This window comes from Heloderma suspectum, chromosome 12 (genome assembly GCF_057233095.1).
Source record: "Heloderma suspectum isolate Gila_16-S chromosome 12, 16-S_ref, whole genome shotgun sequence".
NCBI classification, from domain to species: Eukaryota; Metazoa; Chordata; class Lepidosauria; order Squamata; family Helodermatidae; genus Heloderma; species Heloderma suspectum.
In genome coordinates this window covers 1751294-1777593 of record NC_139469.1, presented here as the reverse complement: position 1 = coordinate 1777593, position 26300 = coordinate 1751294, and the positions used below count along the sequence as shown (strand labels likewise).

Below are 26300 nucleotides of genomic sequence, written 5' to 3'. Positions count from 1 at the left end.
CCGATGCTCCTGCCAAGGAGCTTTGGAGAGCTCCCTCCCTGCACCAACAAGAGGTTCAGAAGCCGAAGGAGACAGCCCGCGAGACTGAGGCCACGGTGGTCGGCCAAGTTTATGCTTTTAATTATCACTGCATTTCTATCCTGCCTTTTTTCCTCCTGGAAGGAACCCAAGGCAGCTCACGGGGTCCTCCTCCGCCTCTCCTTTTCATCTGCAGGCAACTGTGGACAATGCTCACGTGCCACAGGGCCAGCGGCCTCCCGGAAGCGTGCAAGCAGGTGCTGCCTCTGCAGCTGGTGGGCAGCCAGCTGTGGCAAAGGGCGGCTCCCCTGCTGTCGAGGATGCAGGGAGAGGCCCCAGCCCACCCTCCGTGCCTCGAGCCCCTCTCCCTTCATGCCACCCCATGCCAATGCATTCAACAGTCAAATGTTGCAGTCCGTAAAGCTGCACTTACAGCGGGGCTGCCATGTTCTGCTGTGCCAGAGCCACTAACAGCACAAGTCCCGACGCGAATTCAACTGAACTGCAAGAGGCCTGAAGCAAGCCCCCCCCCCTTGGCACCTGCAACTACAGGGGTTCACAATGCCGCTCTCCCCTGCAGGGCTGTCGTAAGGGTTACCGCGATAAAAGCAGGTGACACATTTTGAACGCTCAAAATACACGCAATTTACAGAGGCTTGGTTCACTTGTGCGCCTGCAGTGCTTGAAGCCTGTGCCGCGTGTGAAGGGACCACTGCAGATGCAGCACCACGGAGAAGGTGCCCCCCTGCCTCCCACAGCCACAAGCCCGACACTTTTCCAGCGAGTCAGTTCACATGTCCGTCGCCAAGTGCTGAGAAACAAACAGCCAAGCACTCAGAACAGAGGTGCAAACCGTCCCTGAGAAAGGAGGGGGCTTGGTGTTTCCATGACGCTGCTCTGTCCAAGCTAGGGAGAAGGGTCACCAGGATTCCTTGTTTGTTAGTTATACTTTTAAATTGCCCCATAGCCCAAGTTCTCTGGGCGGCACTCAATACACTAAAAACAAAAAATATAAACAATAAAGCAATTAATATTTTTCTCTATCCTCTTTTTTGTTATGTTGTGTTGAAATTTCACAATAAAATTACTAATTAAAAACAATGAATAAAAACAGCACATAACAAAACCAAGATGAACATCAGCAGCAAAGCATGAAAACATCCCAGCACATAAAGTCAGAGTAAAACCAGCTATCGGTCAGCTTTATGCAAAGCTCCCCCAACCGTGCTTTCAAGAAGTAACCCCACATACAGGGGGCCTGGAGGACAGCGCACCATAACTGGCAAGGCGATGTGCAGCAAGACATCCCCTGTGGGGGTGAGGGGAGAGAGAAGAGGTCATCATCTAGATCAGCCTGGTGCCCTGCGGAGGGGGTGGACTGGACTACAAGTCCCACTATCCCCAGCTAGCACAGCCAACAGTTTGAGGCCAGTATCCGACAATGTGTCTCCTCCCATATGAACCTGCTGGTAATTTGTGATAGTCACTGGAGGTCCTGTTTTATGTCCCACCACCTAGGGAGATCCGGTCAGTGGGAACTGGAGACAGGGGCTTTTCTGTAGCAGCCCCCCAGTTCTGGAACTCCCTCCCAACGGAAGTCAGGCAAGCCCCCTTTTAATTATGCTGTAGATGGGCAGTGAAGATCTAGATTGTTCCACCAGGGTGTTAATGGTTTTGAATGTCTGATTGCAATGCTCTGGGCTTCTGTTTTTATTTTATTGTTATGATGTATTCGTTTTATTCTGTTTTTATCTGAATTTCATATAATGCCTCCAGTGCCCGGTGGGTGGAGGGGCAATTTAGAAAGGAGCTGAGAGAGAGCGCACATCAGATTTACTCACATGCGAATGTAACTGATTAACCAACGAAGGGTGCAATCCTATGCATGTTTCAGCAGAATAAAGTCCTACAGCTGTCAGCATGTCCCAGCCAGCATGCTGTAGGACCTTGTCCTGCCTAAACATGCATAGGATTGCACCCTTAGGTTTTCTTTAACTGGGCAACCATTGCAGCGGTCTCCAGGAGGGGGAATGAAATGTAGTTCTTGCACTATGGGCATTCCTTAGATATTGAAGCTCACCTCTTCTGGCTTTCAAGTTTCCAAGAGCCATGCAGCTTTTGTTTGCCCAAACGCTTTCAACAAATAGGAAGGGTGGCTGGAAGCAAAGTACGCAGTACTAATGGAGACGTATGTCTCTTGCCAGAGCTTCTGCGTTTATTTGCTCAGGATTCAGTTGCCCTCTCTGTTATCTTTTCAGAAATACTTCCCCCACCTCACCCCCCCAGTAGCCTTTTAATGGAGTATTAACTTCCATTACACCCTTATGTGCCTGCTATATAATGCACTTATGTACATATTAGCATATCTCTATGGAGTTTCCACTATAAGCAAACTGTTATTTCCCCATCAGCACACATGCAGTCATTAATTTTATTAAACTGTATTATTCCAAGTACACGTGCATTTTCTCCCCGTCCACTTTGCGTGGTTCACCACACCAATATCTGTATGGAGCCATGAGCATTCATGCCAACAGACAAAGCAGAGATGTGGGCCCCGGAAATGCTACCTCAATGGAGGCTATGGCTGACTGTACATAAAAAAAAACTTCCTCATTGAGCCTGCGATAATACGTGGACCAAAACACTTGGCTTCTGTGAACAATTTTATCTTTAAGCAACTGAAAAAAAACACAAGAATTTCAGTGAAACTAGGCACCTCCCTACACCTCAAGTCACACGCTGGGAAACTTGCATATGCAACTACAAATCTATATCTGAGGCCACTACACATCATCCCCACAGTCATCCCACCAGCCCTGGTGAAAGGCGACTCCGTTTTGTCCCCTTCCCTCCCCTCCCCTTTTTCCTTGGGTATTGTGTCTTTTTAGACTGTAAAAGCCTGCAAGGCAGGGACTGTCTTGTTTTCTTGACTGCATGTAAACCTTTTGGCTGAGCAGCGGGATAAAAATGCTTCAAATAAATCAATATAGATTCTCTCTCTCTCTCTCTCTCTCTCTCTCTCTCTCTCACACACACACACACACACACACACACACAGTGAACTCATTCTGAGTGTGGATCTTTCTGCAGCCAAGACGGCACCACCGACACAAAATGGAGAGATGACAACTGGCTCAGAGGAGCCCCAAGGCTGGCAGAAGCACCTTTAGAAAAAACCCTAAGGGGAGACCCAAAGCCACCCAAAAAGAACTGAGCATGCAGTGGGTGAGGGAGGTTGACTGGAACCCTAGGGACCCTGGAAATCAAGGCAGGAGCAGGAATGGATACTGCTAGTTGGGACCCTGAACCACTCAGCAACATTTTGCTGAAGGCCCGCATATCAGGGACTCCAACGCTAAAACTGGCCAGCACAAACGTACAGACACCCGGTCAAATGCAACTAGTCACTATCCATATGTAAGGGGTGAGGAACACTATGGCTGAGAGACAAGTAATTAGCGTAAAGTCAACAATGTGTTTTACTTGCTTTTATTAAACGACTGGATGTCAGAAACCGTCTATCGCAAACCACCAGCTGTCAGTAGATCCCAACCTGCCCTCTGCCTGCCACAGATCTCTGTCACAGATCTTGTGCTGACTACTCTGCACTTCTTACGTAATGCTCCCACTAATTAATGCAACGCACTGCAGATCTCTTCCAGTAACTTTCAGCCCTCTTTTCCCCAAAGCGTGAGAAAACAAGCCAGCAAACAATCCTGCAAAAGTTTCAGTCCCAACCACTTCATGCAATCAGGCTGCAAAAAAACAAGTTAGTTTGGGACTGAGGGCAAAAGGAGAAGGGGACGGCCGAGGATGAGATGGCTAGAGAGCATCACCGATGCAATGAATATGGACTTGAGCACACTCCGGGAGGGAGCACAGGACAGGAAGGCCTGGCGTGCTATGGTCCCTGGGGTCACGAAGAGTCGGACACAACTGGACACGACTGAACGACTGAACAACAACAAAGCCCTCCCATTCCACACACCCCCGCCGCCGCCGCCCCTGTCCCCCACACACAAATCGCAGGAAACTCTGCAAAATATCCCGAAGTCAGAGTGCAGGGGAGGCTGAGAACAACATAAATCCACAGAGGTGGGTGGGAAACGCTCCCAAACAATGGGATGGAAACTTCCCAGTTCATCCAGCAGCCTGTGGATTTCAAGAGGAGCTCTCCTCAGTCTCTTCACCTTCCCCCTTTTCTCCCTGTCCTGCAGCCCCATGCCCCCCCCCACACCTCCTTTCTCTTTCCCACAAGAAGCAAATTGTAACATGCAGGTTGCATTACATGAAAACACATAACATATAGCTGGCAAAACACAGAGCTGGGAGGGGGGCAGGTTGTGGGGGTGGAGGGAGAAATCAGAAAGGTGTAGCTAAACTTGTAAAAAGCTAAACAATCAGAAATACACCATCATCAGCATCAACAACCAGGTTTAATACGCGGGGCTTCCACTGCTGCTTGCAGACGGTGTCCTGACTTTACAAGAAGAGGAAGAGGGTTCCCTCCCAGCCCTGGCGTTGCAATGGGGCAGAGACGGGCGGGGTGGCTGTGGGGTGGAGGGCAGGCATAACATTTTTGCACCTCTCCTGTGCTTATGGCCATACAATTCCCCCTGGCGACACAGTTCACAGCCCCCCCCGCCGCCTGTGGATCTGGATCTGCCCATTTGGGGTGGACATCTCCTGCACCCGATGGAGGGGAGGGGTCCACAGAAGCCTCTCCCAGAATCAACAGGTCAGTCTTTAAAGTGCCACAAAACTCTTTGTTGTCTCTGCTGCAACAGACCAACACGGCCGCCCCCCTGGGGATGGCTACTGTGCAGCTTGTGGTTAGGGAGCTCAAGGAGTATTTCAGTAGTTTCTAGCTGCTCACCCACCAGCTGTCGGTTTCAGGAGCAGCCGTACATTTTTCTGCAGAGCTGAGTCTCATGCCGGCCCTGCTCAGAGGGGTGGGCGGAGACCCAAAAACGGAAGCCCGGCCAGTTCACGTACCTGCCTGTTTGCAGCTCAATGACTGCAGCAGACGAGAAGAGGCCCGTGCAGACCAGGTACCACACCGCAAGACAGGGTCATGGAGCAGAAACAAGAGCGAAACAGATCCCTTCATCCAAACTATAAAAATATTAATCCCAGGTTTTCAGGCACAAGGCTTTTCATCAGGAGACAAAGAAAACCGGGCAGGCTGGTTTCAACGACAGTTTCTAGAGCAGCTTTCCCCAACTGGGTGGCCTCCAGAGGTGTTGGGCTACAGTGGCCATGTTGGCTGGGGATTATGGGAGTTGTAGTCCAACATATCTGTAGGGCACCAGGTTGGGGAAAGGTGCTCTAGAAGAAAACCACCCAGATTTTCCCTCTCCAGGCGCCACTAGCTCCTTCTGCAGCCCTTTCCTCCAGCGATCGCTGTACATATCTGGGTCTCGCCTCTTCCATTTATGAAGATCCCTGTTCTCAAAACACGCAGGGACTGAGATTTTTAGCAGCTGGATTAATACATCAGTCTCCAGCTGGGTTCCTCATTCTTTTCAGGGGTTCAAGCAAAGATGGAGACCAGCCTGGGAAAAAGGATCAGGCCAAGCAAGTCTGTCCTCGAGGCATCCCAGTATCGCTGAAGCGACCGATGCTGCAATCGAGCCCTTAAAAGGCCTCCAGTGCTTGCCCCAAGAGCCTCTTTCAGCTTGCGCTGCAACTCCACAGCCTGTCTGTCAACCACACTGTGCTTAGAAAAGCCACGCAAAGTGATCTGGGGGAGGAGGAGGGGGAAGCTTTCTTCCAAGTAAGTGTGCTCAGAACTGCAGCACGAAAGAGGCGCAAATGCCTCTTCATACTGTTCAGAAGAACTCTCCACTGACTCTCCGGACGGTGCAGTGCGTATGCTCCAGGACAAGCAGCTATGTGTCAGAACAGGCCACAAGATCCACCCCACAGCCCCTGCCTCGCATGCAGGGGCCAGGGAGTGAAGGCCCCGCTTCACTCCCTGGCAGCATCTCCCGCTAGGGCTGGAAAAATGCCCAGCTGACTCCCTGGAGCACCACCGCTGCCCATCAGTGCTGACAGTACCGGGCTGGGTGGCCCCAGGGCCTGACGCTGAACGGAGCAGCCTCCTGCACTCAGGAACATGGCAAGCAATGGCCAGAGAGGAGTCGCCCCCTGAGCAAAAGCAGAAAAAGCAAAAGCAGAGTGCACTCCCAGCGTCACAGAGGTAGCCACAAACCTGAACCCACACAAGCTCAGGGCTGCTGACTCAGGCTGGTCCAAACACGACTGGGCTGTGCGCAGTCCAAGCCATGCAGGCTGGTGGTGCGACATCAGTGGGGCGACGAATCTGCTCCGGGTCTAAGCCAGAACTTGCCCAAACTCGAAGGAGCACCTTGGAGAGCTCCTTTACAGCGCAGATGGGTTCTGGCAGGGACCCAGAGCGGATTCACTGCCCCACTGACGTCAGCGCCACCAGCCTGCACCGAGTCCAAGGCAGCTTCACCAGACTTTCTGTGCCTGAACAGCACTCCGCGGACACCAGGCTGCAGCTCGGGAAGGGAGGCCACCCCGGCTCAGGAGCCTCCCAGGCCACGGCTGGAGTACCTGAGCCACGCCACCAGCAGAATCCCAAGCCTGACACACTGCCCGGGCAGCAGAGGCCCCGTCGCAACTCTCATCACACGCACAGCTACGAATGGCCCAGGGTGGAAGCTTCACAGGCAATGCGCTGCACGGCCAGAGCCTGCAGGCAGGGTGGGCAGCGGAGGTGGCAATGCCACGAGGATCCAGCATCTGTAACCGACGGATTCCTGACACTTCTCAAACGCCGCATTGACCAATTCTCTCGCCACTGTGCCGCTCCAAATGTGAAAACCACCATGATGCAGAAGCACCACAAACCAATAAAATCCAGCACAAGAAAAAGACCAGCACATCATGGGAAATTATCAGAGAGAGCGCAAAGGCGAAAAGCACCAGCAGGCATAAAGGCTTAAGAAAAACCAAAAAAACCTACCACACGGGACAAAAATAGAAGATTTCGGCTCTCTAAGTAAAGAAAGAAATACACAGTCAGGGCCAGAAATATCGGAACAAGGATAACTGTTTTGGCAGTTGGCCTCCATACACCACCACATCGAAGTTGAAAGGAAACACACCCAGATGGGAGCGAAGTCAGGACCTTCAGCTGTAATTCAAGGGGTTGGACAAAAGTGGGGCACTAACCATTCAGGAAGGACAGCCTGTGGCATACAAATTCACCCATTGTTGGTGGCCCATAAGTAATGGAACAAACCAACATCATTTCAAACTGAAGGATTGCCTTCAATACCTGGATGAAAATCCTTTGCAGTCAATGACTGCCTGAAGTCTGGAACCCATGGACATGACCAAATGCTGAGTTTCCTCCCTCGAGATGCTTTGCCAGGCCTTTACTGCAGCTGCCTTCAGCTGCTGCTTGTTTGTGGGTCTTTCTGCCCTCAGTCTTGTCTTCAGTCAGCAAAAAGCATGCTCTATTGGGTTGAGATCAGGGGACTGACTTGGCCATTGAAGAACATCCCACTTCTTTGCCTTCAGAAACTCTTGGGTAGCTTTTGCTGTATGTTTTGGGTCGTTACCCATCTGCAATATGAAGTGGCGTCCTATCAGTTGGCAGCATTCGGCTGAATCTGAGCAGAATGTATAGCCCTATACACCTCAGAATTCATCCTGCTGCTTTTATCAGCAGTCAGGTCATCAATAAACACCAGTGACCCGGTTCCATTGGCAGCCATACATGCCCATGCCATAACACTGCCTCCACCATGTTTGACAGATGATGTGGTATGCTTTGGATCATGAGCTGTGCCTTTCCTTCTCCATACTTCCCATCATTCTGGTACATGTTAATCTTGGCTTTATCAGTCCAAAGAATCTTATTCCAGAACTGGGCAGGCTTTTTTAAGTGTTTGCTGGCAAAGGCTAATCTGGCCTGTCTCTTCTTGAGCGTTGCCAGTGGTTTGCACCTTGTTGTGAAGCCTCTATATTTACATTCATAAAGCCGTCTCTTGGCTGTAGATGTTGATAGCGACATGCCCACCTCTGCAAGAGCGTTCTTGACCTGGCTAGATGTTGTGAAAGGGTTCCTCTTCACCATGAGCAGAATTCTGCGGTCATCCACTTTAGTTGTCTTCCGTGGTTTTCCAGGCCTTTTGCTGTTGCTGAGCTTGCCAGTTAATTCCTTCTTTTCCAGGATGTTCCAAACTGTTGTGTTGGCCACTCCCACTGTTCTTGCTATCTCTCCGATGGGTTTATTTTGTTTCCTCAGCCTAATGATGGCCTCCTTCACTCGCACGGACACCTCTTTGGACCTCATGTTGGGGGTTCCAGGGAACAGCTACCAAATGCACATGTAACACTCAGAACCACCTCCAGGCCTTTTATCTGCTTGGTTGGTCATGGGGTACCCAGGAAACAGGCCACACTGGCCATGCAGCTGCTTGTCAGCCATTCGTTCCATTACTTATGGGCCACCAACAATGGGTGTGTGTGCATGCCACTGGCTGTCCTTCCTGAATGGTTAGTGCCCCACCTTTGTCAAACCCCTTGAATTACAGCTGAAAGTCCTGACTTCGCTCCCATCTGGGTGTGTTTCCTTTCAACTTCAATGTGGTGGTGTATGGAGGCCAACTGCCAAAACAGTTATTCCTTCTTCCTTCAATAAGTTTCTTCCTTCAAGAAGTTTCTATTGAAACTTCTTCCAATATTTCTGGCCCTGACTGTACATATGCACACACAAGCTCCTAGTTCTCATGAATGCAAGGATATGCCTGAAAATGCCTGTATGCAATGCCTGCTGAAAATGTACTAGAACTAAATAAGACCAGCAGGCTGGGGACAGAGGGAACTGGGCACTGTCTTGCGTTGGGGAAGGCACTTCAGAGACCAGGCCAACGCCATCGACTCTACTTGCATCCCAAGTTGCTGGACTCCGCAGTCCAAGGGACAGCAACTGTGCTGAGATTGGCCGGGTGGGGGAGGAAGAGGCTTCCACATGTTCTGAATTCACCAGCTGTTGACTCTTTCGCAGCAAAAGAGGCCAAGCTGGGAACCTGAAAGCCCCAGTTCAGATGTCACAATCTCCACCACGAACTTACTCTGTGAGTGTTCGTAAGCTGTTCTCTCTCAGCCTCAGCTGCAACATGGAGGATTAGCACTGGCCCACCCTGCAGGACTGTTGTTGTCAGAGGGTTACCAATAATCTTCACAAAACATTCCAGAATTAACAGAAACACATTCTGTCAAGGCTTATTATTACTATTACAATTGGAAGGGCTGTCAGGACAGCCAGGCTACCGCAGGGGAAGCGGAGAAACACAGAAGCAGAGGAGGAAGATGCACGATCCCTCGGAAGGCCCAAGTTACCCTTGGATCGAGGACACGGCAGGCCCGGGACATCATGCGGCACTGCGGCGCTCTCGCACACCTGCTCTTTTGCAACGCTCCAGTTGCACAAAGCAGGCGTGACACTGCCCAGAGAGCTTCTTTCTGCACGGAAATGTACAGCGGAGCCACCCCTCCCAGTGCGCCCCACAGCCGGCCTCCACCCCCCCCCCCCCGCGTGGTTGGCAGCAGCGTCTCTCACAGCAACCGTTTCCTTTACAGGCTACCTTACTGCCAAGTTCCAGCTTCCAGCTTGTGCTGGGAAGGAGAGCTACAGCTCCACAGCCAGAAGGGAAGGGCACATGGCAGACTGTGTGGGAAGCCTGCAGTGTTTTGCCCAGACACGTCCCCCCTAGGAACTGCATTGAAGATGGACTGACTCCTTAGGTCTGTACCGCACACCGTCAGCACCGAAATTGCTCTCAGGAAGGCTTACAGCAGCCTTCGCCAACCTGGTGCCCTCCAGATGTGTTGGAATACAACTCCTAGCATGGGACACCCCCCACAAAAACATATAATTATAAGAACATCAGAAAAGCCCTGCTGGATCAGACCCAGCATCCATCTAGTCCAGCATTCTGTTCACAGACTGGCTGGCCAGCTGCCCACACAAAACCCACAAGCAGGACAGGAGTGCAACAGCACCCTCCCACCCTTGTTCCCCAGAAACTGGTGCACACAGGCATGCCGCCTCTGGTATTGGGTGACACACACACACACCCCCCCCCGGTAATTGTAAACAACCACAGCAAAGGAGCAAAAAACAGGTTAAAACAGACCACAGCATGCACCTGATTAAAATGTCCACAGTGGCCTGAGCGGTCCTAATGTCTGTTAAAAGCCTGAGAGATTTAAGGAGCCATGAGTGCTTTTGTGACATCAGCAGCCACTGCACCAGGGCTCTCCCAGGCTTTGAAAGAGGCCCTTTTCAACTAGCTGGGAAGCAAGGGGTCAGGGGGTGGGTCTGGGCACAGAGGGGGCAGCAGCAGCCAGCACCTGGCCCCTGGTCAGGATAAGGCCCTTCCTTCGCGGCAGAGACAGGGAGCCTCTGGCGTGTATCTGTGTGTGAGTGCCATTGTCTGCGTGGGGGACAGGGACAGACAAGCATGTCAGAGAGACATGTCAGCACTGGGGTTCCCTGCACGCTTTGGACGGCAGCCCGCCCTCCGCTGGCACATGTCCCCTGATGCACTCGACCGCAGCCCTTGCCCCAAAATGGGAGGATCAGAGGCTGCCTTGTGCTGAGTCAGATCCTGGGTCCATCTAGCCCAGTGCTGTCAACACTGACTGGCAGCCACGGCTCTCCTAGCTCTACCTGGAGAAGCCAGGGATCAAACCTGCGGCCTTCTGCAGGCAAAGCAGGGGCTCTCCCACTGAACCCCCCCTTTCCCACAGTGGCCAACCAGATGCCTCTGAAAAGCCTACCAGCAGGCTGGAAGGCCATTGCTCACCCCTGTTCTTTGTCTCCAGCATATAAGAACATCAGAAGAGCCCTGCTGGATCAGACCAAGAGTCCATCCAGTCCAGCATTCTGCTCACACAGCAGCCAGCCAGCTGTTGAGCAGGAAACCACAGTATCTGATATTTGGAGGTACGACTTCCTCGAACCATGGAGGTTCCATTGAGCTATCTTGACTAAGAACATCGGAAGACCCCTGCTGGACCAGGCTGAAGGCCCAGCTAGTCTTGCGTCCTGCCTCCCGTCCTGTCCATGAATTTCTCTAATCCCCTTTGAAAGCGGTGGAAGGGAATGCCTGTCCCGTCATGTACCGTGTGAAGAGGGGAAGCTTGGAGGGCAGCAACAAGGGAGGGGGCCTTCTCAGTGGTGGCCCCAGATTTATGGAGTGATCTCCCTGACGAGGCCCACCTGGGGCCAACACCGTCATCTTTTTGGCACCAGGTTAAAACTGCCTTCTTCTCTCAGGCATTTGGCAGCATATAATGAGTCTTTTGATCAGGTCCTGGGTGGTCTCTGGATGATGGTTTCAAATGGTTTTAGATATGTGTTGTATGTGCAATCTGTGAATGGTCTTATACTTTATATAATGTATTTTAATGGTTTTTAATTTCTGTGAACCACCCAGAGAGCTCCAGCTATGCGGTGGTATGGAAATATAATAAATGACAGGACAGGACATGAAGAAGGGCTTTCTTTCCCCTAGCCCCAATCCAGAGGAACAAGGGGAGCTGCCTCATACTGATGGAGACCCTTGGCCCATCTAGCCCAGTACTGCTTACGCTGACTGGCAACAGCGGCTCCCCAGAGTTTCAGGGAGGAGTTTTCCCAGATGCTGCCGGGCACCTTCCGCATGCAAAGCGGGGGCTCTACCGCCGAGGTGCTCCAGGGCCATGTTTCTGCAGGCATTCCCACCATTTGGCTGGCGGCTCTCTGGATCAGGGCGGGCAGAAAGTAGTTTTCCAGATGTTTGGGGCTTCGACTCCCAGATGTCCCTGCCAGCATGGCCAATGGTCAGGGATGCTGGGAGATGGAGCCCAAAACATCTGGAGATCTACTTTCTGCCCACCCCTGTGGCATGTAACCCCCAGCACCCACGGGCCTCTAGGCCTGAGCACGCCTGTAGGGTGGATGGTGCGCCCAAGGCTCTAGCCAGCTCCGGTTCTTTGTGTTTTCCGAGGAGAAATATTTCTGTTCAGGGCATCCAGAGCCATGCAAAACTATTTCCAGGTTCCCAACTAGATCAGTGGCTGCCCAGCCAGACACAGTCTGGCCCAGCCAAAAAGCCAGGGTGAGAATTAGCCAGCACAGGTACCCTTGAGCGTGCCAGTCATCTGGCAAGCAAACCCAGCCCTGGTCCACAGAACACCGCTCCCCTGCAGGGAAGATGCTCAGACATTACCTTTTCTGCTTCCGCTTGCCTCTCGAGATCCCTGCAGGAAATCGGACTTAGAAGCAATTTACAGGACGCAGTACAGGAATCGTCTCTCCAGCCAAATTAGTAACGAAGAAGATCTGAGGAGGAGGCTGGAAATCCCGTTGCAGTCAGAGTCAGGAGTCCCTCCAGGAACTGGAAACATTCAAAAAGGGAATCTCAGCGAAGCAGTCCTACGCCCGTGCACTCAGGAGTCCGCCTCACCGAGTCCAAAGACGAGACTTATTCGTTTATTACATTTCTATACCGCCCAAGAGCAGACGCTCCCTCAGGTGTGGACAGGAAGCCAGGGAAGGGCTGCAGCTCTGAGGGAGATCACCTACGTTGCACGCAGAAGGGCCCAAGTTCAACCCCTGACATCTCCAGGTAGAACCATTATTGCCAGTCAGCCTCTGACCCAGTTACAGAAGCTGTCCGCTTCCAACAGGCTCCTTCACCGTGCTGAAATGCAAAGTCAAGCTTTGCCAAGCAATTGGCCTGCAGCATTCATACCTGCACAAGTTGTCTACGGGAGTGAGCCTATACTGCATGCTGGGGGCGGGGAGAGGCCCTGGCCGCTACACCTGTGGCACAGGCGCGAGGGCTGCTCAGCTCTGGGCAGGGGGGAACACGCGACCCTGGAGCCACCGCCACCTGCCAGCACAAAGCAGGGCGTTCGGATATCCTGCCCTCCCATTCCAAAACAGATTCCAGGCCGCTTCCAGCTCATTGTTTATAGCAAACAACAAAGATACAAAAAACTTACAGGTGAGCAGAACAGCAAAACAAAACAGCAGCAGATCTAAAAGAATATATTATGGGCACAACCTTATGGAGGGTTAGACAGAAGACAAGTCCTACAACTCCCAGCATCCCCCAGCCAGCATTCCCAGCCCTACCTGGAAATGTCAGGGATTGAACTTGGGACCCTCTGCATGCAAAGCAGGGTTATTAAAATTGTTTTTAGCTGTTTTAATAGTTTAAAATTTTGTTCGTTAAACTTTTTTAGACTATGTTTTAATTGCTGTGAACCACCTGGACAGCTTTGAATTTGGGCGGTACAGAAATGAAATTAATAATAATAATAATAAAAATAACAACGGACAACGACGACGACGATGATCTCCCTCTGAGCTACAGCCCTTCCCTGACTTCCTGTCCACACCTGAGAGAGCTTTGGCTTCGGTATGGCTGGCTGGGGAAAGCTGGGAGTTGTAGACTTTCTTCTGTCTAAACCTGCATAGGATGGCGCCCTAAAGGGCAATTTGAAAAGAAAAAGAAGGATACAAGATTCCACACCAAGCAAGTTTCTCTGAAGAGTGTTCCACAGACAAAGTGTCACCACTGAGAAGGCCCTGACACAGGTCAACAACCACTTTTCCCCTAAGATGTGGGGGCACCCAGAAAATGTATTTTATTTATTTACACATTTCCTGGGCGCCTTTCAGGGCAGAAGCCCTCCCAAGCGGCTTACAGCAATAAAATACATGAAGATAAAATATTAAAAGCGATAAAACAGAAACACTATAAATTAGCAATAAAAACAACAAAAGCCAACAATAAAACCGGCAGCAAGAACAACAGCAACAACAGCAACCACATGTGATTCACCCACCCGACCGCTCTCACGGGTGGGCAAATGAGAAGGGCCTCTCTTGCTGACCTTAAAGTGCAGGCAGGCTGATATGGGTGTAGGCAGTCCTTCAAGTAACTTGGTCCCAAACCATTTAAGACTTTAAAGGTTAAAACCAGCACTTTAAGTCGGGCTCGGAAACGTACCGGTAACCAGTGCAGCTGGCACAGTATAGGCATTATGTGATTGAATCACCTCACCCCCACCAATACTTGGGCAGCCGCATTTTGCACCAGCTGAAGTTTCTGAACCATCTCCAAGGCAGCCCCATGTACAGCGCACTACTGTAGTCCAGCCTGGACATCACTAGTGCATGGATAACTGAAGCAAAGTCCACCCTTTCCAGACAGGGCTGCAGCTGGCGGACCAGCCTAAGCTGGCAAAAAGCACTCCAGGACACTGCAGCCACCTGGCGTCCCCAGCTAGCTCAGAGCCCAGGAGGACTCCCAGGCTGCGCACTTGGTCTTTCGGGGGAGTGCAGCCCCATCTAAGGCCAGCTGTAAACCTCCGTCCGAAGTAGTTCATTTCCCAACCCACAGTCCCTCCATCTTGTCTTGGATTAAGTTTCGGCTTGTTCACCCTCATCCATCCCAAAACAGCCTCCAGACACGGGTTCAAGGGTTCCACAGCCTCCCTGGGATGTGCAGATGGAAACGACAGGTGGAGCTGAGTATCATCCGCATACCAATGACAGTTCAGCCCAAACCTCCTGCTGACTTCCCCCAGCAGTTTCGTGTAGATGTTAAAAAGCCTGGGGGAGAAGATGGAACCTTGCGGCACCCCACAGGCTAACGGCCACAGGGTGGAACAGAGGTCTCCCAGTACCACCTTCTAAGGCCGCTCCTCCAGGAAGGACCGGAACCACTTTAAAACCATGCCTCCCAAGCCCAAGCCAGATAAACAGTACCAAAGGATACCATGGTCAATGGTACTGAAAGCCGCTGAGAGATCCAGAAGAACCAACAGCGTTGCACACCCCTCCCACCCATATCCCGGCATAAGTCACCAACCAGGGTGACCAAGGCTGTTTCCGTCCCATAACCAGGCCTGAAACCTGATCGGAATGGACCTAAATAATCAGAGAAAGGCCTCAAAGGATGATCTCAACATTCAGGCCGACACATGGGGAAGCTGGTAGCCCTTCAGCTACCTGGGTCTCGAAGCATGCACCTTTGGGAGCAAGACGCTGTCACGCGGAGTCTCCAACAGAGGATTCAAAGACCTCCCTGGATCACCCCACTGGGTTTAGCTGGGAGGAGGTGTGGAAGGAAGCTGCCTGGGATTTGCCACCTTTGATAAAAACAACATCACCAGCAGCGCAGCAAAGACAGGCCCAGCCTCTGCACACGGAATGTCTTAGGTTCACATGACCAAGGGCCGGCCCTCCCATTAGGCACAGTGAGACAGCTGCCCTCAGGCGGCAGCAGCAGTGGCAGTCCCCCAGCCATTCCCCTCTGCTGGGCAGAGCGGTGTGCCCCTCACGGCCTGTCCTGCACCCTTAAAAGCAGCCCTCCCCAACTTGGTGCCCTCCTGTTGTGTTGGGACTACAACTCCCATAATCTCACAGTCAGCTGGTAAACTAGCCTGCTGCACACAGGTACAGTGGAGGCAGCATACCATCACCAGCATGGAAGGAAAATTCAACTGCCAGTCTGGTTTCCTTCTATATATAGAATGTGGCCCGGAAGGGGGTGGGGGAGAGATCTCGTCCTTCACCTGAGGCAGCAAAATGTCTTGGGCTGGCCATGTTTCACCACAGGGTACTCACTATCCCAACTAAGGCATTCTATTGCTGTTTGGGCATTATTTTTAAGCACAGCTATGCGATTGCCCCAGAACAAGAATAACCACCTGTATGCAACAATAATCATTCCATGGGAATTAACGGGAGACTCTTTGATATAACCCTATTCCTATCTGTACTCCATCATATGGCGGCTTCTGCAAAGGTAAGCCCCACCTGCACAGCAACTTGCAGGATGCTTGGGAGATAAAGAGACTGATGATTAACCAGCTCCTCAAACAAAGAGAAGGCTTTGCCGCCGTCTGCATGGCTGCCATTAAGGAGGTATGGGAGTGGAAAAGTTCAGTCTCCCAGCAATGCAGGACTTACTTCCGGATGCGAGACAGCGGGCTCCTGGCGCTAACATCCCGTGTTTCAGGGAGTGTTTAAATCAGTACGAGGATCTCTTACTTGAGCTTTTCTTAAATGCTTTCAGCACGCAGCGTGTGTGTTTACAGTACAAGCAAGAATCACCCTGAAGGACTCCCCTCCCCCCAGAAGTAGCCTGTTGGCCGTATGCAACGTTCCAAAATCCATATTAGTGTAATACCTTTATTAGGCCAACCAAAAGATCACCCCAAAATGTGCATATGCAAGCCTCTGAGATCTACAGATCTCTTCATCAGGCAAGTTGTCACGAAAAGCAGGTTGGGGGGAGGCGAGGGAAAGGATCAGACCACCATCTAGTCCAGCCCCTGCTTCCTTCTAGGGTCAAGCAGAGAAGTTCCCCCGCTGTTGCCCTACCATAACAACTGCAATTCAAAAACAAACATCTTCTGAAGATGAACGTTCGGCTTTGTTATCGCGCCTAATAGCTACTGACATCTCTCCATCCTGCCTTCCCATCACCACTGCATGAATTTCCCTAACCCCATTTAAAGGAGCCAAATAAGCCATTTGGAGCGCGATCCTGTGGCCATGAGACAGCGGCTAGACAGCCGCAGCATTAGGCGATTTTCAGGAAGGGACCCCGGAGCCTGCACTCCGACGTCGGTCCCCCGAGAGCCCCCTCCGCACCCCTCCCCTGCCGCCTCGTAGGCAGTGCGGGTCGTCCCCGTGCGCCACGCTCATAAGAGCAGCACGGAGCAGGGCAAAAAGGGGCATTCCCAGGGATGGGGCAGGCATGGGGAAGTGCCGGGACTACACTGTCCATGCGATGTCCGGCCTCCGCACCCCGCATTCTGACGTCCCGCGGCTGGACAGCCAAAATTGGGCATCTAGCCACAAATGTAGGGCAGCTGGAGTGCGGAGGAGACAATCCCCTCTGCGATCTTCCCGCCACGCATTGGACAGGCGGTCGTCTCCAAGTTCGGAGGTGGCCGCTTATCCCCATAGGATTGCTCCCTTCGTCCACAATCCTATGCATGCTTAGACAGCAAAGAAGTCCTACATGCTGGCTGGGGAATGCTGGGAGTTGCAGGACTTATTTGCTGTCTAAACATGCACAGGCCTGCACCCTTACACGATCACTTCACCTTGTGGCAGGAAGTTCCACAAACTACGCTGTGCATTGGGCGAAGAACAGTCTGCATTCACTGCACAACTTCAAGGTCTGGTACCAGGAGAGGAGCTTTTCTCCATTCAGCCTGTTACGGAATCCTCTGTTGGTTCAAAATATCACCACAAAATTATTAAGTGGGACATTTAATCGTACTATATCAGTTAATGGCTCGGGAACCAGATGAGGTTTTTACTGTACTATCATTCTGCTTCATTTACAGAACGTGAGCAGGGTCCAGATGTTAATGTCTTCCATTTCTACCCTCCTGAGTTTTCCCACCACTTCCTCCATCTTTTCTCTTACCAGAAAAAAAAAGCTGTTAAGGAGGAAAAGATGGTATTGGTGCACAATGCCTCTTAGTTGGTAGGTCTAGGAACCCCATCTGGAAGCCTCCCAGCTTACCCAAAAGATCCTCTTCTCCCATATACACCTCCCTGAACCTTAAGATCCTCTTTCAAGGCCCTGCTCCAAGCTTCCTCAACAACGAGGTGAGGAGGGTGGCTACTAAGGAGAGGGCCTTCCCAGGGGTGGCACCCATCTAAGGAACAGCCTCCCCAGAGAGGTTGACCTGGCGTTTTCATTACACATTTTTCCAGCATCAGTTGAAGATCTGTATTTATTCCTCCAGGCCTTTTAAACCCTCCTTGGGCTCTCTCCATTTGAATGAGATTTTTAAAATGTGATTGTTTTATGCTGCCTCTATCAGTACACAGCATAAAACTGTATTATTACATTGCATTTGTATAGTTTGTTTTTAATTACTGTATTTTATTTTGTTTTGCTAGTCTTGATCTGCAAGCCACTCAGAGAATATTTGTCAAGGGGCAGCCATATAAATATATAAAATCAATTCCGTCCTACTCATAATGTAATACCAATTATGTTTGGAGTATTTTCTGCACTGTGTATCTGTTTTACTGTTACTGTTTTGGATCATTGTAGCATTATTGTTGATATTTTGTATTTTAGTTTTTTTTTATGGTAAGCCCCTGGGAATGACAGTTACCACTGAATGTGGAGAATATAATTTCAGAAATAGTAATTTTACCCATCACATTTCCACTCAGGTTTGTTCCTTATTTACCAGGAGCTGCTCATCCAGTCTCCCTACAACCTTCTGCAGCAGATTTCCATTTTACAGATTTGAGGGAAAAAGGCCAAGAGGCTTGGTGCATTGCTACACACATTTAAACCAGTCTGCACTGCAAGCACAAACCCTACACTGGCCCTCATGCGGATGCAGAAGAGAAATCAACTGCACAACTTGGACATGAGGCACAAACCGCAGGCAAGAGGTTCAAAAGGTACATTGAGCCCAGGATGGAAGGCGACCCGGAGCTGTGGCCACAAAGCAACCATGGCTGCATCCATGCATATGACCCGCGGTCTCCGATGCCCAGTTGAGACTCTTGACATATCTGCTCCCCATCGGTGAATGCCCTTTGCATGTGCACTCTCTTTACAACAGCACTTTTGAGGAAGCTTAACTGCTTAGCAAGGTGGGATGGACAGGTGAGGGGAGCACTTTTTTTTAATGCAGTGTTAGCATTCCAGTCACTGAAGACACAAAAAGAGCCTTCAGAGGGCCATGAACGCAGCAATGTTGTCGTCCTTTCAACAACCGCAGGAGTTGGAACTGGCACAAGCAAGAGAACAGCCCCTGGCTCTCAGATAACACTGGATCCACTCAAGGCAGAACTGGGCACAGTGCCAGCCTTTTACTCACTACGCCTTTCTCATTCCATCAGCATCTATTACCCAGGTGGCAAAGAGCTCACATATTCAGGATGTGGACCACGTAAGACAGATGCAAGCAGAAGGGGGGGCTCCTGCACGTTTCTGTCGATCTGCTGGAATACTTCCTCTCCTCCAACTTAGTACCATCCTTTCCCAACTTAAAGAAAGCAATGTGATGCCATGGCGCATATGCAGAGCGCCTTTCCATGAGCATCTCCAACCTGGGTCCACACATTTGAAATGAAGGAGAAAGGTTACCAGAGCAGGATGTTTGATTTCTAAACAGTGGTTCTGGGCAGCGATCACTCTAATCCACAAGTGTTTTTACACGTTTAAAACAGGGGTGGGCAACACACAACACCCAGCTACTTTTTGTGGGTCCCGCCACCTCCCCCCCCCCACGGAATTTGCTGCCACCACAGCAGTGTCAAAAAAGCCAATGTTCTCATTTAAAACAAGTGTGCGGGCAGCACAGTTTTACCACCCAACCAGATGCATGCTCCTAGCATGCCTCGCTTTAAAGGAAAATCGCAGGGGGGATTTTAGAATCAGCAGCACAGCAACAGTGATGACATTGCTCACAGGAGGGGGAGGGAAATTGGGCCCCAGACCCACCAAAATTGCCCATCCCCAGTTTAAAAGATTGGGGCCATTTACGAATGGATGAAAATTATTAGTGGTCATGCAAAACCAGAAATATTTTATGCAATAATAATCTTGGCCTCTCAATAATGCGAATATAAAGATAAACTAGATATAAATCTAGTTGGTTAATAAACAAACAATACAATATGGGGAGGAACTCGGTGAGTCTGACTTCTGAGCACACACGCATAGGACTGCTTTGCTAAAATTCCTTTTGTGGGCCATGCATGGCTCCGTGGCAGAGCCACTGCTTTGCATGCAAAAGGTCCCAAGTTCGATCCCCGACATCTCCAGGGAGCGCTGCTGCCTGCTGCTAATCAGTGTAGGCTAGAGGTAGATAACTCGGTGCTCTCCAGGTGTTTTGGACTAAAACTCCCATCAGCCATGACCATTGGCTGTGCTGGCTAGGGCTAATGGGAGTTGTGGCCCAAAACATCTAGAGGGCAACCAGGTTGCCCACTCCTGGTGCAAGCAATACCATGTTGTGGCCTCTGCCCTGGTTCAGAGATTCCCTCAGACTCTATTGTCTATCATTGGCAACCATTGATTTCCTGTCTATTGTGCATACAGTCAGATTTCTCCAAAAAACAAGATAGCATCTAAGAGTAAGCTCAGTACTTCACTCTTGATATGAGTGATACAGAATTCTATTTCTTAAGAAACACTCTCTCAGACAAGATTTGTCTTTTTACTCCAAAGTGTTAGCATAACCCCTTCATGGATCACTGCCTTGTTGTGGCGAAGGGGCTTGCGTAACTCAGTGAAGCCATAAGCTATGCCGTGCAGGGCCACCCAAGACGGACAGGTCACGGCGGAGAGTTCTGACAAAATGTGGTCCAGTATTCTTGCCAAGAAAACCCCATGGAGTACAACAAGGCTATATATTGTCGCCCTGCTTATTTAATTTATATGCAGAGTACATCATGAGAAACGCCGGGTTGGATGAATCACAGGTCGGAATTAAGACTGCCGGGAGAATTATCAACAACCTCAGATACGCAGATGATACCACCCTAATGGCAGAAAGCGAAGGGGATCTAAAGAGCCTCTTGTTGAGGGTGAAAGTGGAGAGTGCAAAAGCTGGTTTGAAACTCAACATTAAAAAAACTAAGATCATGGCCTCTGGCCCCATCACTTCCTGGCATATAGAAGGGGAAGAAATGGAAGCAGTGACAGATGTTATTTTCTTGGGCTCCAAGATCACTGCAGACGATGACTGTAGCCATGAAATTAAAAGATGCTTGCTCCTTGGGAGGAAAGCTATGGCAAACCTAGACAGCATAGTCAGAAGCAGAGACATCACCTTGCCAACAAAGGTTCGTATAATCAAAGCTATGGTTTTCCCAGTAGCAGCGTATGGCTGTGAGAGCTGGACTATAAGGAGGGCTGAGTGCAGGAGAATTGATGCTTTTGAACTATGGTGCTGGAGAAGACTCTTACGAGTCCCCTGGACTGCAAGGAGGTCCAATCAGTCCATCCTAAAGGAAATCAACCCTGAGTGCTCATTGGAAAGACAGATACTGAAGCTGAAGCTCAAATATTTTGGCCACCTAATGTGAAGAGAAAACTCCCTGGAAAAGACCCTGATGCTGGGAAAGATCGAAGCTTCGCAAAAGGAGAAGGGGACGGCAGAGGGTGAGATGGCTAGATAGCATCACCGATGCAATGAATATGAACTTGAGGACACTCCGGGAGAGAGCACAGGACAGGGAGGACTGGCGTGCTGTGGTCCATGGGGTCACGAAGAGTTGGACACGACTGAATGACTGAACAACATCAGCATAACAGTACTAAATACAGGAGCTTATGGATGCATAAATTCAAACACATGAAGCATCTAACATCATTCTTAAGCAAGGCTTCTAAGCAGAGCCAAGTACATTTGCTAGTTCCCAGTGATAATATCAAGCTTACCAGGTGGATTCTACAGCCAGCACATTAAGGGAAGCAATCCTAAAGGATAGCTTCCACTGTTGTGTATTCTGAGTCTCCTTTATATACTTTTTGGATGCTATAAAATATACCCAAACTATTTTTACTACTGTCTATATTTCTAATCCAAGAATTCCAAAGATAACCTCTCTGCTTTAAATCTTTATATGTCTAAATAAGATCCTTGAATTTTGAAGACTCTTTATTGAGATTAATGCACATACTTATCCAAACATTTTAGCTTTCTTTGACATGTTACAGGTATAGTTTTGACACAAAAAAAGTCAGTGAGGCTTCTTGGTCACTTATCTGATGGCCCATTTGGCTTTACTGTTTTATGGTACCCTGCTAAGTGAAAGCCGTAACCCTAAATTTAACATTGACACCTCCTGATCTGGATTCCCTTCTAAACAATGGAAGATTAGATTAGAAATGATCCATTTCTAATGGCCAGGTACAATTGTCTCTCATCTCGCAAACTGCAGAGATGAGACATTTTTATTACTCCTGGGTCAGAAGGCTATTTTTGTTGTTCAGTCGTTCAGTCCTGTCCGACTCTTTGTGACCCCATGGACCATAGCACCAGAAGGCTATACTGGGTGGTATTAGGTGCTGGATTCTCATTTTTAATTTCGGAATTCTCTTCGAGGCATGTGATTATAGAATTTCCTAATTGAGCAGCAGGGGTAGGATGATCCAAATATGAAAGATTCACCTAATCTGCCACAAAGTGAACGTGTCCAGCGTACATCTCAGATCCAAGATACCTCCTTCACCGCCCCAGATCATAAGATCTTGCTGACCAACTATGAGGAAATATTACAGCTTGAAGGTCCTGTGCTTCTGTATTCTATGCATCTTAACTAGATTGGTTGTGTGTGATTGTTTTTTTAAAACATTTTTGAGCAATGATTAGCCCAAACTCACTGTACTGGAAAAATCTACCCAAAATTTTACATGTCTGTTTGTGATGTCTTATGTTTTTATATTGTTTTCAAGTTTTAAAAGGAACCTCATAAATTTATCAATAAATTGAAAATAAATAAGAATCAAGTCAATGTTTAAATGTTAAACTTTATAGCAATGCCACAGCTAAACTTTGTACCAGCTCTCCCTTTCACCACAGTTCAATGCTTTGCAGTGCAAGATTTGCATACTGTTGTTTTGTTTGTGCAACAAGGATATTAAAGGTTTTTTTTCTTCTTTTCTTAAATTCTTAAAAATAACGTAACTGTTTGCCCACCGTCTGCTACCAACCGATTCATTTTTAGACAGCCCTCCCTCCAATCGAGATGATCTCCGAAACTTCCCCAAGCCATGAATTCTGCTGCAGCTTCCTCACCACCGCCATCCACTTCCCTTCTGCCTCGAAGCCTCATCCCGTCCCTGAGCTCGCGACCCAGGGACGGCCAACAGCCCCTGGAAGCAGAAGCGCCCCCCGCCGCGCCCTTTTCACGCGCTCGGAGGGGCGGGCCCAGGCCCGAGAGAGGGGAACCCCGCTGCCGTGCGGCCCCTCGCGCTCGGGCTCCTGTTCCCGGGGGTGGGCCGCCCTCGGGGCGGGCTGGGCCGGGCACGCCGCAGGACTCGGCTTCCCCGAGGCGGCGGCTCCGCCGGCCTCGATTTCTCGCTCGGCGGGGCGGCCTCGCCGGCCTGGCTCAGCAGCACCGCGGCGCGGGCAGGCGCCTCGACCGCAGCAGCAGCAGCAGCACAGCGCGCGCGGGAGCGGGGCTCGCTCGAGCCCGGGCGCCACTCGCCACCCGCCGCGGCTTGAGCCGGCCTCGGGACGCGAGCCACGGGCCCCGCGGGGCGGCGCGGCCGGCGGGGAGGGCTCTGGCTGGGGCGGGCCCCGCGTGGCCGGCGGAAGGTGCCGGCTCAATCCCCGGCAGCACCTCCACGCAGGGCCGGGAACACAATCCCTGCCCGCACGCCTGGAGAGCCGCCGCCGCCGGCCAGCGCCGACCTCGCTGGGCTGGGCGGGCCCCGGCCCGGCTCGGCGCAAGGCCGCTGCCGGCGCTCCTCCCTTCCCGGGAAGGGGCCACCGCTCAGGGGCGGAGCGCCCGCTGCGCGGCAGGCGGTCCGCGGCACCGCGCGGCGAGCCGCCCCTGCGCACAAGCGGAGGCCGCTCCTCGCCCGCAGGCCCCGATCCAGCCCTCGGCTCAGGGCTGCCGGGCCTACCCGGCCGGCCCGGAGGGAGCGCGGAGCCCGCCTCCCCCGCCGCGATCCCCCAGCATGAGGCCGCGCCGGGGCGGCGGCCCCTCGACTCCCCGCAGAGCGGGCTGCGGCCGGGGGCTGCCTGCGCGCCCCCCCCGCGCCAGACGCCAAGCGGGCCAGGCGGCGCAAGCGGCAGGCGAGCTGCGGGGGGCGCGCCGGGAGGGGGGCGAGGCCCCCCGCGAGACCGGCGGCTCGAGCCGCCCTGCGGAGATGCCGCCCCCTCGAGGCTCGGGCTGGGCCGGGGGCCGCCCCAGCATGGGGGCCGGGGCCGGCGGGGTTGAGGCTCGCGGCCCGGCCCTTCCGCCCCGCTGCCTCAACGCCGGGAGGTTCTCTGCGCTCTTCCCCAGAGGGGGCCCCGCAGAGCCCCTTCAGCCCACGCCCGGCGGCCCCCGCATCCGCGCGCGCTGCATCCAGGCTCAGGCGCGCTCAGCGCTGACCTCCCACGACGGAGCGCCGTGGGGCCGAGTGAGTTAGAATGACCGCTACTGACTTCGGCCCCATCGCTTTCAGTGGGTCCGCCCCGCATCCGACTACATCTGCACCCACCCGATCCAGTTTTCGTCCTCTCCTCCCAGCCGCGCATGCCCAAAGTTTAAGAACTGAAGGCCAAATCACGCACGCCGGGCCAGACCAGGCGGGGGGCAGCTTAGGCGCAGGGAGCCTAGGCAGCGCCCGATCCTACGCACGTGGACTCGGAAGCCAGTCCCTGGAGCCCGGCAGGCCTTGACTCCCGGTGCGGGGAGCTGTGGGACTTCCTTCTGCCGTGAACATGCGTAGGATGGGGTCCCCTGAGCGCGCTTCGCGCGGCGCCTGCCTAGGCGTGTTCACTCGGAGGTAACTCCGAAGGCGCTCCCCCCCTCCTTAGTCAACCATGTTTGAGCACCGGCTTCCTCGCGAGTAAACACGCATGGGAATGAGCGGCTGATCGAGGAGGAGAAGAGACGGGGGCACGCGGGAAGGAGATCTGGATCCTGGAGCCCAGTCTAGGGGCGGGGGCTCTGCTGTTGCTGCGACCACTCAGGCAGGAGACCCCCCCGCCCTCTCGCAGCCGAGCTCACCTGCCGCGCTGGGGCTTCTCGGCGCCTCGGTCGCCGCGGCTTCGCTGCGGAAAGTCCGCCGCTGCTGGAGCCGAGTCCGCCCCCTGCCGGTCGCCGCCCGCCCCCTTCGAGGGGAGGGGACCCGGCGGGGGCGGCGCGGCTCGGCGGCCCCGCTGCCCGGGGAGGATGGGGCTTGTCGTCTAACCCGCCTGCAGGGCAGCCAGGCTGGGGAAAGGCGGCGCGCCCCGTCCTTGGCTTGAGGGCGGCGCCGCGTGCGTGCCCGCCGCCGCGCGCCTCCCAACGGCAGCTCCTGCCCCGAGGAGCTTGCGATCCGGACGCCTCGACGGCCACCTTTCTGGGGGGGCGGGGCGAATCAATCAGTCACGCCGGTGCGGCCACCGGGAGACGAGACGGGCCTAGGGCGGGAGGAGACGGGGCCGTGGCCTAAGTGGGGGGCGAAGGGGCCCCCTCAAGGGCTGCGGGCCCATCTACACGCACGCTTAGCTGGGAGTACGGCCCGCTGAGCTCAACGGGGCTCACCTCTGGCTAGGCCAGCGTAGGGTCGCGCGGGTAGGCTGCGTGTCAGCAGGATGTGGGGACGAAGGGTGCAATCCTCTGCGTGTTTATAGACAGAAAAAGCCCTACAGCTCCCAGCATTCCCCGGCCGGGAAAACATGGCTGGCTGGGGAATGCTGGGAGTTGGAGGACTTCTTTCCTGTCCAGACGTGCTTAACGGTGTGCCAAAAAATCCCGGAAAGGCGGGTTGAGGAGGAGGAAAGGGGAGATGATGCCACGCGGGAGTCTGTTTACGGCTACTCGGTTAAATACTAGTAAAATAAAATCCGATGAATAAGAGTAACCCAGTGCTCGACAGCCTTCCCGAGCGACCGGAGGTCCGGCGTGGGTCCTCAGCGGCTGCTGCCCGCGTGGGTGTCCTTATTTCCCCCGAAGTCGACGGACCAGCGACTCACCGTTTGTTCGTCTGTTCACTAGCCGCTTCACGCGTGAACGCCGCCTCTCCGCCAGGGGCCTCCCCAGGAACGCCTCCCCCTTCGGCCGCCCCCAGCGCCGCGGGGCGGGGGCTTCCCCGCGGGACATCTGCTGGGGTGGGGAGAAGCCGCGGGTGTGTCTTGGCCGCGCTCCGCCCCGGCTGATATTCCGAGGCGGGGCGGGGCGGGATTTCCCTCCGGTCGCGGCGCCTGCCTTTGGCTTCCGCTTTCGGCCTCGCATTCCGCCCGCGCCCACTCGCTCGGGACGTCTGAGGGTGGGTCCTCGCGCGAGCTGGCATAGCGTCACGCCGGGACAGCGGCCCTTCGGGGCTCCTGGGCACATTTGGCCATCTGGGGGACTGCCCTGGGCACCACCACAGAATGGGTGCGCTGCAGAGGGGAGCATCGGGCTGCAGCCGCTTACCCGCCACTTCCCAAGAATGCCTCCGGGCCCCACGTGTGGCAGGGGCATTCTTGGGAAATGCAGGTGGCAGCCTCTGGAGACCCTCGCTTTGCTTTGAAGCAATCTCAGCTGCTGGTGA

At 52.7% G+C, this 26300-nt stretch overlaps 1 protein-coding gene across 9 annotated transcripts in view; it reads right to left on the bottom strand.

Moving 5' to 3' along the window:
- LITAF (lipopolysaccharide induced TNF factor) overlaps nucleotides 1-25869 on the bottom strand; it is a 32736-nt gene extending 6867 nt beyond the window's left edge. For 2 of the 9 annotated variants that reach the window (XM_084818064.1, XM_084818068.1), the window contains exons 1-2: nucleotides 25741-25869; nucleotides 12279-12446 (exon numbers count right to left, since the gene is read on the bottom strand). Coding sequence is in view for 1 of the 9 variants with exons in the window: in XM_084818061.1 (XP_084674187.1) it covers nucleotides 4902-4954 (53 nt within the window). In the remaining 8 variants the exon portion in view is untranslated. Of the gene's footprint in view, nucleotides 1-3508; nucleotides 3585-4901; nucleotides 5054-12278; nucleotides 12447-24790; nucleotides 24848-25740 lie in introns of those variants that run through there. The other 7 variants (XM_084818063.1, XM_084818069.1, XM_084818060.1 and 4 more) reach the window with 6 other exon arrangements.
- Between the last annotated feature and the right edge of the window lie 431 nt (nucleotides 25870-26300).